The 12827-nt window shown below is 37.1% G+C and overlaps 1 protein-coding gene across 1 annotated transcript in view; it reads left to right on the top strand.

The window, feature by feature from the left end:
• Positions 1–12827, top strand: part of thsd7ba (thrombospondin, type I, domain containing 7Ba) — a 134284-nt gene that overhangs the window by 40003 nt on the left and 81454 nt on the right. The window contains exons 6-7 of the mRNA XM_037686118.1: positions 8799–8990; positions 11276–11501. Coding sequence (XP_037542046.1) covers positions 8799–8990; positions 11276–11501 — 418 coding nt within the window. The remainder of the gene's footprint in view (positions 1–8798; positions 8991–11275; positions 11502–12827) is intronic.

The raw sequence follows: 12827 nt of genomic DNA, 5'->3' as shown, positions 1-12827 counted from the left end.
CTGTGTGTTTTTTTAATACAATATTTAATGGCTTACTCTCAACATACTGTATAACTCAAAAATATTAGAACAAAAAATGCCTTTGGTCTTTTACATTTAACTCTAATCTCATTTATTTCAACAGCCATATTGATAGAGCTCAAATAAAGTTGCATTCAACCTGTGTTTATATTAGTTAGTCTCATTGAGCCTTGAGGACTCGTTTACAAGAGAGGCCTGTTTAAAATAGTCGAACATTTAGTTCAGTGTTTTGTTTTTTCAGAAATTATCCTTGTTTGTATTTTTAGTTACTAGTCTTACTGCGGCTATTCAAGCATGCTGTTAGATCACAAAATGATAATCAAATGAAGCTTTAGGTAAATATGCATATACCATACCATACCACTTTATTTATAAGACACTTAAAACAGCAACGGGGATAAACAAAGTGCTGTACAGCAAAAACAAAACAAGCAAAGGACAAAGGATAAAATGACTAGATCCAAATAAGTAAAGATAAGAATCTAAATGACTAACATTATGGATACAGACAAGTTAAAATCAACTCACACAGTGTCAAAATCCAGGGAATAAAAGTGTTTTTTTTTTTAACAAGACAAAAACAGCAAGCAAGGGATCCTACCTGGCATGTAATGATAATTTATTCCACAATTTTGGACCTGCAACAGAGAAGGCCTGTCACATCTGAGCTTAAAACAAGTTCCTGGAACCAATAAAAGCTTCTGGTCTGCTGACCTCAGAGTGCACTGTGGGACATATGGCTGCAGCAGATCAGCGAGATAGGAGGGAGCAGAACTGTGTAGAGATTTGAAAACGTACAGAAGGATTTTAAAATGAAACTGAAAGTGAACGGGGAGCCAGTGAAGGGAGGCTAGATCTGGATGAATGAGCTCTCTTTTGCCTGCAGTTAAAACTCTGTTAAAGTTAAAACAAGTCTCAGGTGTCATTTTGTTCATTGACCTCAGAATGGGCAAATTTCACCTCAGACTCAGAAGTCTGAGGTGAAATTTTAGAAATGATGAAATGCACAAGTATATGCAAACAGTCCAGCACTATTAAATATGAGATTTTCTAAGACATGTCCATCCCAAAATAGAAAAAAAATAAAGAAAACAATTACATTTGTGTGTTTTTTGCTACTGAGTTACTGATAATGTATTTTTAAAAATATCAAACTTGTTTACATTTAACTCTTGATTTATGTTCTGCAGCACCAGCTTTTCTGTCTATCTATAGTCATCAAATATCACAACTTACAGTTGTCCAATTTCCTACGTTTTCTTGTAGGAGGTATTTGGACATTCACAAGCATCCATTCATTGTTTTACCCACTCAATCCTATTTTTGTCATGTGGAGCTGGTACTGACTGCATCTCCAGCCATTATTAGGTGAAAGAAAAGAAAGGAAGCATCAATGTATGCATTTTGAATTATTGCTCCAAAGAACCTGTTGCAACTGAAACAGTCATTTTTTTTTCTCTTTGTGTTTGTGAATGGATGTTCATGTACAAAAGTTTAACTTAATATGATTGAATAGTTGAAGTGACATCACTTTTTTCTTGCCACTCAGACGGCCTCTTTGTTGTTCTTTTGAGCTATATAACCGTGGTTCACACAATGCATGAGCTGGTCATGAGGATAGCAATGCAATAAAAACAAGGGTTTGTGTGCAATTAGGCATACTTCAACCTTTTTCCACCTGTTTCTCTTCCTTAAGAATTGCTTCTTGACAGTAAATCTCCCATATTTCTTAGACAGCGTTGGCAAACAATGTGGGGATCAGCTGAAGGGCCAGATGCATCTTTCAGTTCATGTGAAAGGTCTCAGGTGCAATTTTTTTCACATTTTTAAGGGCATCACTTTCAGGAATTTTTTTGGTCTGCTGCTGTCAAGCTGTGTTTTCATATGTAATTTTGTAGACGCAACGTAAAAAAAAAGGAACTGATTGTGATTGTGTGACAGGCTGTATAAAGAAGTTTAAATATAAAAATTAAAATTGGTAGTTCACTTGAAGCATGTAAGACATCCCATTTTTATCCCTAAAATTACATGTTTTTTGTGTGTTTGAGTAGATTGGGTTTAGTCAAGCACAACTTAGAAGCAAACTACACTTTTACTTTAACTTTGCATGCAAAGTTATAATGATCAAATTTGAAATTGTATGGAAAATAGTGTTTTGTATGATTGGTTTTTGGGGCTCCTAGCTACGGTAGCTTAAAAAAGCCCCACTGGTACACCTTCCCAGCTCTCTCTATGCCTCAGGCTTAGTCAAGTTGTTTTGACAGCTTGTACAGTTTCCTCTTCTTGCTCAGTCAGTGCCACCGAACACCAGGCCTCCTAACTTCAAACGTACAGGTGCATTTGTGACTGATAGCTGACATGACTTATTTTACGATTTGTGCATGTATGGCGGCTAACCCAAAACCTACACTCTGACACGAGGAAACCCGATATCTACAGCTGAATGTTTCCCATCTTGTCTGTCTCTTTCTGTCTAACTGGTCAGCAGTATGTAGGTGATGATAAACCCAGAAAAAAAGTTGTTTAACGGAGGTATGACTGTCAATGACAATGACATCTATGAAACGTGTTTGACAATTTGATGCAGCAAATATATTAATTGGTTAACCAAGTTGCTTGCCATATATGTTTTGAATGTAGAGATTGAGTCCACTTCCTTTCCTAACTTTTGCCTCCCATCAAGTTATTTTCTTTAAAATCTGACTGACTGAATATATGCAATGATTAACTTTCAAGCAAAGGTGGGGACTTTTTTTAAACCCACCAGAATAACAATGAATAAGATTAATTGGTTGGTGGGCGAACAGAGCAGAAATCATGTTAAAATTGCATGCAGTAGGCTGTGATATTATTTTTTGAGTAAGAGCCCTAACTACAGATCCCTGTATTAATAATGCAGAAGGACCTCAGGGGCAGCCATCTATTTGCAGAACCCTCAAACAAGCACACATATACACACTATGTGTGACTTTGGCTTCATGTTATCATGTCACTCGTGTTCAGGGAGTGTTTCCAGGCATGGCTTTGTGGCTGTTTGTTAGCTAATGTTTCATTACACTCGTGATTTTCAAGCAGAGTTAAATTACTGCTTTTCAGCTGTGTGTAAAAACAACTAATCTTTCTACATGTGGCAAAATAATTCATTTCATTTATTCTCCTTAAGTTCGCCTTCAAGACTCGTGTTTACTCCATGAATATCCTTATGTGCCATTCTTTGCCTCAATTTCTAACTATGTCAAACAAATTTGCATACTGAAAATAATTTCCTGAACTGATGGGGACTCATTTATGTCCTTGCAGACATATCAAAAGCTTCTGGTGCATAATAGAGAGTTTTCTATAATGTTAATGCATGCTATGATCATCTTACTGCTACAGTACCTTTAGTTCTAAATATTTAACTCAGCGTAGTTTAAGTGGTGTCTTACTCACGAGTGATTGTAGGATGGGGCGGGAGATGGATCGATGGCTTGGAGTCTCATCCTCATTCCAACCTTTATTTATACAGGTTAGTCTCAATGAGCCATGTGGACTCATTTACAAGAGAGGCCAGTTTTAAATAAATAACACAGATGAGGTACAGACAACAATAGACAGTCATAAAAAGCAGTTACTATGAAAATTAAGAAGAAATTACTTTGTATGTAAAAATAATAATATTAATGTTCTTCACCCTCATCTTCTTCTTCTGTTACCTGCTCCACCCTTCTCATAATCCCAGAGCTGCAATGTCCTCCCAAGCCTCTGAGAACTCCCCCTCCTCCATCCCCTCTCCCATCTAAATGATAAATGGTAAATGGACTGTACTTATATGAGGCTTTTCTATCTTATCAAGATACTCAAAGCGATTTACACAACAGTCTGTGCCCTCATTTACCCATTCATACAGCAATCTACTAGATCTACACCAAGCTAATTGAACAAATCATTCTAAAGAAACTAATCAGTGCTTTTTGATCACATTCATACATCGATGGGACACACATCGGAGGCAATGATGAGGTCAGTGTCTTGCCCAGGGACACTTCAGCATGTGACTGCTGGTGGAATCGAACCCCCATCTCTCGGATTGAAGGACAACTGCTCCAACCACTCAGCCACAGCTGCCTCTGTATGGAATTAAGCCGCCCACCTACTAGTGGAAAAAGGCCCTCTTGACATACATCAGGTCAAACTTGTGGTCTAGTCTAGCCCAGGCCTCCACAATGGTCATGATGTTGCTAAGTAAGTACAAGACACTCTTGGCCAAGTCTCCACCAGAAACCACAGTGGGTGGCTGGTAGTTGATGCCCACCTTGAAACCAGTGGGACGCAAGTCCACAAACCACATGCTACGTTTGGTTTTGATGTTGGCGATGGCAGTGCTGACATTTTTGGGCACCACATCACCGTAGTACAGAAGGCAGCAGGCCATGTACTTTCCTTGGTGGGGGTCACATTTCGCCAGCTGATTGGCAGGCTGAAAGTAGGCGCTCGTTACTGAATGGTTTACTGAAGGCGTTGCTTTGGTCAGTCATGGTGAAGAAGAAATTAAGCCAAAAGATAAAGCTCTGAACTGCCTCTGTTCCAACCCTCATATATAGTCACGAGGCTTTGATCCTTGATACAAGCAGTCAAAAGGATCTTCCATCATAGGGTGGACTGGTTCAGCTTTAGAGATAGAGTGAGGAGCTCTGTCTTCCAGGGGAGTAGAGCAGCTGCTTCTCTGTATCAAAATGGGTCAGTTGAGGTGGTTTGGACATCTGATTAGAATGCCTCTCTCTGGAGGTTTTTCAGTTACGTCCCACTAGTAAAGAATCTTCTAAACCTAGAAAACTTGCTAGAGGGACTCTGTATATTTTCTGATCAGGGTCCCCCAGGGAGAGCTGGAGAATGTTACAGTAGAGAGAGATGTCTGGGGTTTCTCTCCTGGACATGTTACCTTTGAGACCTGATTACAGTTAAGGGGTAAAAGATGGAGATGGAAATGCTGTAATGTTTCAACTGCTACATTAGTATACTGGTGGGTTTTGCTCATAATATTAAAGCTACATACAAGAAGACACTGACTGAGCATGCAAAAAAAAAAAAAAAAAACAGATGATGTCTTTCCATTAAGAGAAATTACTTAAAACTAGAAACAATACGTGGAAATGAAGTATTCACAGAAGTAACTTAGGATAAAACTTTCTAACGTATTGCTGCCATTTAAAGTTTTTTTTATGTTTTCTTGCTGCATCTCATTACTCACTTTACAGCTCTGGTCTTTGTTTCCAGCCCTGTAAAAGAAGAGGTTAACTTAAGGGGAAAAAAATCCATATATGTGTTTTATTTTATGCTCACTTTGCATAAATCATGCACGTCTGAAATAATTACCTGGGTGGGAGCCACGCTGAACCATAGCAATGAATTCCCACGCAGCTTAAAATCAGTTCGAAACAATTATGTTAAATGTAGTTTTTATTCAAGTGCAGCAGCCTCCGGATCGCTGCTTAGTTAGGTGTATTTAGAAATGTATGATTATGAAACGCATGTTTTTTTCTCCCACAGCAATTTTTTTGTAAGTTTTTATACTCAGAAATAACTTACCAGCTTTCTTCTCTTTACTTGCTTCTTGCTACTGTCTGAAAGTCCACTCATAGAAATGTTCTGTTTGGTAGCGACGTTTTTATTCTATAACATGTTTTTCTCTGTTGGAATTTTACCATTAACTGAAAAACTAAATGCAAAAATAAATAGTCTGAATATAGTAAAGTACATAACAGCTAATTGAAATTTTTCCATATTTCGTCATGGTACAACCCCGAACATCAGTGTTTAAAATAAGATTTTATTAGAAAGACCGTACACAATTGTAAAAGGAATAAAATTATTGATTTGAATTTTTTTAACAAATCCAACTAAAAGTTTGATGTACATTTGTTTTCAGCCCCCTTTACTTTGACACTCCTAAAAGGATCCAGCGCAACTACTCATCCAATTGTCACATAAATAGTTATACAACTCAACTCTGTGCAATTTAATCTCAGTATTAAAACATCTGTTCTGTGAAGGACTGAGGTTTGTTACTAAACATTGGTAATCTAATGGCTTCATGAAGACCAAGGACCACATTAGGCAGATCACAGATAGGTTAGACATGAAGTTGTAAGGACTGGAGTTAGGTTACAATACAACATCCCAAGTTTTAATTTATTTCAAGAAGCACTGTTCAGTCTATTATTTGAAAATAGAGTATGGCTCAACTGCAAACCTACCAATGCATTGTGGTCCACCTACACCGACAGGCCAGGCAAGGAGAGCATAGATATGAGAATCAGCCAGAGGATATTCTGGAGGAGCTGTGAAGATCCACAACTCTCCACAAATATGTCCTTCATGAAAACACGTCAAGAAGAATGTCATTGTTGAAAGAAATTCATAATATGCCCAATTTGTTGTTTTATTACAAGTCATGAAGGAAACACAGCAAGCATTTAGAAAATTGAACTTTTTGACCTAAAAAGTTATTATGTTCTCATCAGCCTGAACCCACCAACTCCACTGCTAGACATAGTGGTGGCAGCATCATGCAGTGGCAATGCTTTTCTTCAGCACTCATAGGGGAGCTGGTCAGATTCACTAAATACATGGATGGAGCTAAATACAGGGCAAACCTACAGAAAACAAACAAACAAAAATGGTTAATACTGCCAAAAACTCAAAACTAAGGTGGATGTTCACCTTCCAGCTGGACAGTAGCCCAAATTGTAAAACCAGAACTACAATGGAATGGCTTAGATCAAATTATATCCATATGTTGGAACGATCCAGCCCTAAATTCATTTGATGATCTGTGGCATCTGTTTACGTGTTCTCCATCCAATCTGACTGAGCACAAGTTATTTCACAAAGAAGAATGGGCAGCAATTTCCATATGTGCAAGATGGTAATGACAAAATATGGAAATGTTCAAGGGTTATGACTTTTTTTTTTTCAAGACAATGTAGGTGCTTGGCACATTATGTGCACTTACAATTTTAATTAAACTTTCATTACACATATTAAGAGTGTATTTTTTATAGTTTACTTGGATTATCATGTTATCAGATCAGGATTTTATGCAAATGTGTTTGACTTGAGGTAATGCTGTACTTGATGTAAAGTGCATCCACACTCTTAAATGGTTGTAACACCATATTTCTACATACAGTACAGTCCCCTCTGGCTCTTCACTATTACGTCTAGACTGCTTTATTCATCTGCACACACGCCAGTTATTTTGATGGGTGTAGATATGCATTGCTTTAACTTCATGAGAAAAAGCATTTCAAACTCCCCATGGGAGTTTTCACATACATCTCATGAGCCATTACCAAGGATTTCTCTTTCTGCACTTACTTCCTCTCTTAATACACAGGGAGTCCGCTTGGAGACAAAAAAAAAAACAAGCAAGAAATTGATAACAAATGCACCCTAGAGTTGTATATTTTTAAACCAAACATTATGAAATGGCAAATTTCAGCCAAGTTCATGAGTGTGAGTGCAGGTCTAAATATCATACTTTTTAGCAGCTGGCATTGTTTGGACATTCAACTTTTTTTTTTTTTCTGTTTCTTTGTTGCTCTCTGCAACAAATGGAAAGAATGGTGGCAAAAGAGACAAAAATAACTATTTACTAACACTGAGTGTACAAAGTTGCTAAATTAATATCTAGCATCACTCAGGGAATTTCATTTTAATCTGATGCCACTCAGAGATAAAGACTAATATCAGTTTTTAATGTCAAGTATAATGGATGCAAAGAACATCTATTTTATTGTATTTGTTTTTCTTACAAAAACAACTGAAGCTCTCGACCTTGACCTCTCTAAGTGGCTTTAAGAATCTGTTGGACTCCTGGCAGGGACCAATGCAGACATGTTCCTGTTTTAGTTTTCTACATTCGCCTTAGAATCTAGCTGTTTTTTTGTTACCTTTTTCTTTTAGCCATCCTATTTGTAAAAAAAAAAAAAAATAATCCAGAATGACTTTTTATAACTGTTTATTGTTGTCGCTGTTGTTCATTGTTGTCATCATTCTTTGTTGAAATCAGGTCTCTCTTGTAAATGAGTCCTCTAGGCTCAATGGGATTTACCTGTCTAAATAAAGGTTGAATGAATGAAAAAACATATATTTTATCTTTCGAAAACTAAGGATAACTAATGATGTGCTTACTTGTAAATGTCACTGATCTGCCATTTTTGTGTTTTTCTAATAAATTCTGGCTCAGAAGACCTGATTTTATGCAGACTGTATGCTTTTCATATACAGGGAAGTGGTGGTGCAGATGTTAGATAAGGTGGGTCGCTGGCTTAACTCACTGGACTGATAACATCAAAATGTGAGTGGGATAGGTGAAGCACCCACACCTGCCTCCATCCTCATTTGCCCCACTCTGAGCTTTGAGCAAGGCCCTTAACCCCCACCATCTGCTCCCCTGGGTGCCCTAGATGCAGCTCTCTGCTTCTCATAGAGGGCTGTGGTAGCTCAATGGTCTGTGGTACATCAAGAAGGGCATCTGGGGTAAAAACAATTGCCAAGTCTTCATGCAAGTTAGTTTGCTGTAGTGACCCCTGAAGAAGGGAGCAGCCAAAATAAGAAAATCAATATTTCAATATACAGTACACATTTTATATTCATTTAATGTTTTAGTCTAGCAGGATTAATTTTTTGGGGTCTGGTTAGGAAAATAAATAAATATGTAATGTGCTATCTTCACTTAGTTTGGTTTTAAATCTGAAGTTTTATTTAATAACTTCTTATTTTGTTTTCTGCAGGAGATGTTGTTCCCAGCACCCACTGTGTAAATGACCCTCCTCCCACAGAGGAGACCTGTGAGGTGGCCTGTTCTGCAGACTGTGTCGTTGGCTCCTGGTTCTCCTGGTCAGCCTGCTCTCATAGCTGTGCAACAAAAACTGCAGAGGGCAAGCAGAGTCGCACTCGCACAGTTCTGGCAATCCCAGGGAAAGGTAATCCGAAAATCCCTTTGATTACGTTGTCACATTTCTGGCTCAATATATGGGAGCTTATTGTTTGGTGCATGTCTGTCATTAATTTATTTATTTTATTTATTTGTGTGTTTGTTTTATTTTTCAGGAAAAGCTGATATTACTGTAACTTTGCTTTACAAGCATGGCACATTAATCATTAATCTAACACGAATCAATGACCCAAACACTAATCCTTTTTATTAAGAGGTGCAGTATAAACTTTTCGAGATGACAGACAGGAAGAAACCATAAACTTTTAGTGCTTTAAAAAAATATTCAAATTATTTTCAGAACCTTTATGTTCAGAAATTGAAAATATGTTTTGTTAAGGTTTCTTGGGATGTACATATAGAAATCTAGAACTAACTAAAAACTAGACTCAGCAAATAGTAAATAAAGCCTGATTGAAAAAGAGGTTTTCTCAGAGGCGATTTCCCCAACGTTGCAGTCTTTTGGCTGTTTCTCTGGATTTAAGAGTCTTGTATATACATTTTTCATCTCGGAAAACAGTTGAGGTTGGAGCTGACCATCCATTATCAAGAACTTTTCCTCCGGCAAGTATTTCTCGAAACACAGTGTGTTGTGTTTTCAAGTAAGACAGCCTTGGCAGTCGACTGCTGCCCATTAATCCCTGTAACTAAACACGTATCAGCAATAACAGCTGACGAAAGAATCTCGCAGCTTAAGCCAGGTTGCTGGCTATCTTCTTGTTGGCAGAGGAGCTTGGAGCGTGTGTGTGTGTTGGCTGTGTTTGTGTTTAGTATGTGTGCATGTTGGTATCTTTGTAAGAACACACTGAAGAGCCAGGGCTTGGAAAGCAAATCAGAAGTGCAGGTATTTCTTTGGTTGTGGTTCAGTGACAGTCACCCATGCCTTTCTGTAAGGGGAATCCTATAGATAAACTTGCTACGCTCTTTGAACTGTTGATCACTTTACCTCAGCTTACTGTATATTTAACATTTTTTAAACAATTGAACAGTACCGGTGCTCTGAACCCAGTAAGCCCTTAATAATGTCTTTATGTCAATATGCCGTTTTTAAAAGAATGATACATTTGAACAAACACAAACATGGGGAAAAGCAAGCACACTCCTAACATTTGAAGGCTATGCTTTTTGGAATGTGATAAAAAGAAGCTTCTGATCCTCTCTGAGTCTAAAGTAAACACAATATCTGATAAAAAATAAAATTTAAAAAAGTAGATATGACCTATTACATTGTTAATAATGGTAAAGCACAAACTAGGCCCAAATCCAGATGCACCAACAAAGGACAATTATTATTCCAGTATTTGTACATAAATCATTGTACTTGAAAACATTGTCCTGTTGCATGATTCCAATTTTCCCAATCTTTGCCTATTAGATGGTTTAAAATTACAGATAAAGCTCAATATTGACTAAAATGAGCTACCAGCTTTTGTGACTTCATCTTGTTTTATATGCTTTTATTATAGGGCTGATTTTACATTTCGTTTTAAAGTTTTTTTTATTATTATTTGTTTAATCATCTTATGTCAGGTGACTGCTTTTTTTATAATATATTGTTCTATAAAGCAATTTGATCCTATGGTTGTTTAAAGTGCTTTATAAATAAGATTTGCTTAATGTGGTAACAAACCCATATTATTACCCTTCCACCACTGTGCTAGATTGTAAGTTTAAAGGCTTGTACTGATATGCTGCTGTATATCAGTTTAGCTGTCACTAAAGCTGGCTATGCGCTTAATGCCAAACTTAACAATGGAGGTGTTTGTCTGAATTGTTCCAAAATCCTTGGGGATTCTTCAGATACTATTTTGCAAACCTGACTGAAAACCTAAATGCTTTAATCTGACAGCCAGTCCAAACAAATCATACTTCTACCCTCCTGCTCTGTCATTTGACATTTAGCGTGCTAACCCTTGCCTCTGGAGTCAGGCTTGTAGCTCTTATGTTTATTATTTATTTATTTTTGCAATTTCTTTGAGCTTTGTTCAAGTTGACCTTTGGTTGAGTTTGCTGGAATTCCAGAAACCACATTTAACTTTTTTTTTTTTCCACTTCACTTGTTTGCAGATTGAGAGATGTTGAAACCGCATGTGTGTCATATATAATACATGAACTATGACAGCTAAGGCAGAGCGAGCAGAATCAAGAAAATATAGCAATGTTGTGGCTTTAGGCATGTGCATCAATGTACATATTTCCTTTTCAAGATACTACGTAGTGTCATGTGTTGTTTATTGGTTTCTTTCTGCTATTCCTTCATGTGTTTAAATCCAGAGGGGAAAGCTTGTCCAGCAGCTCCAGCCCTGGAGGAGTGGCGAGTTTGCAATGACCATCCTTGCATGGTATTTTACTGGCAGGCCTCAGCGTGGGGTCCCTGTCTTGTGAATACTTCGGCTGATCTTAATGGAACAAGCTTGTGGAATGAGACCTGTGCTGTTGGCGTCCAGAGCCGTAAAGTCAGCTGCATGAAGATGAATGCTGGTCCGGTCGTAAGTAAAAGGTACGCTGGTGGCATTAAGACTCTTTGCACTTTGAATGCATTATACATTTGCAGTTGTTTGGTTTTTGTTTGTTTGTTTCTTACAAACAGTTGTGTGTCTACAAATCCTCATGTACACCACTCCCCCCCCCTCTTTACCAGCTCTATTTTTAATTTTTTTTCTAGTGATCAAATTAAGCAAATGAGTGCTTTCTACTTAGTGTTCACACTCCAGACATAATTAAAGACAATAGGAGTGATTTTACCAAGATACGAATGGAAGTATTATTTAAAATGCAAAATGCTCCCTTTCTTTTATTTCTACAGAGCTGCTTTGATTATTTTTACATGCAAGAACATGGGTGCCATGATAAATTTAGAGAAAATGAGTGGGGAGATAAAGATGCAATCATGTTCTTCAAAAAAATAAATCTCTAAAACAACAGAGTCTCCTTTCAGAAAACATCTTTCTTTAGAATATAAGTATTGTCACAGTATTTAAAGATGAGTCAGAGGACCTGATACACAGTGAAAACATCCCCAGAGTTTTTGTGAACAGACATCTTCCTTCATGCATTCATTCTGTATTTTGTATTAGCATTATTTTTTGTTGCCTATGTGTGTGTGATGTGTGAACCAGAAATTCATCTTGCTACTACTCCCCCATTATCCTTCTCTTTCAGCAATACAATATCAAACACTGCTAAGGGCTTTTGTGCTGTCACTTTAATGATGTTAAAGCCCACACCAGAAAGACAGATTTATAAATAATTCACAAAGTTTGCCCTTCTTTAGCTCTACATATTATTGACAGGGCCATAAAATGGATTATGGAGAGGCTTTTTTCCCATGCTCGTCTTGTCTCCCGCCACAAAAGCTTTAATGAAAGCTGTCATTTCTGCTCCGCCAACAGATTTTGCCTGTACAGTGTGCTGTGAATTTAATCACTCTGTTTCTATTCATATTGCAGCAAAGTGTTCAATTAATGGAAACATCACCTAGAGCTTAGACCTGAATGTTGGTATTCACTGGAGATGATTCTGACAGTCAGTGAAAAGTTAGTTGGTGTTTTTATACAACAACACATAAATATATATATATATTTTTTTTCTGCCCATCAAATCTGTGTTTACTGATATATATTAACTTATATTTAGCATAACTTATCAAACTTTGCTTCAGGATTATTAAACATTAAACTAACCATCACATTTGTACTGACAAAGAAGTGAAAGAAGATGGGGCAGGAATCAACAATAATATTATATAATATATCATATCATATAATATATCAATAATATTTTGAACCTGTTTTGTGAATGAAAAAAGTATTACACACACATATAT

This window comes from Nematolebias whitei, chromosome 13 (genome assembly GCF_014905685.2).
Source record: "Nematolebias whitei isolate Nwh7 chromosome 13, NemWhi1, whole genome shotgun sequence".
Taxonomy (NCBI): domain Eukaryota; kingdom Metazoa; phylum Chordata; class Actinopteri; order Cyprinodontiformes; family Rivulidae; genus Nematolebias; species Nematolebias whitei.
This window is presented reverse-complemented; position numbering and strand designations above follow the sequence as displayed.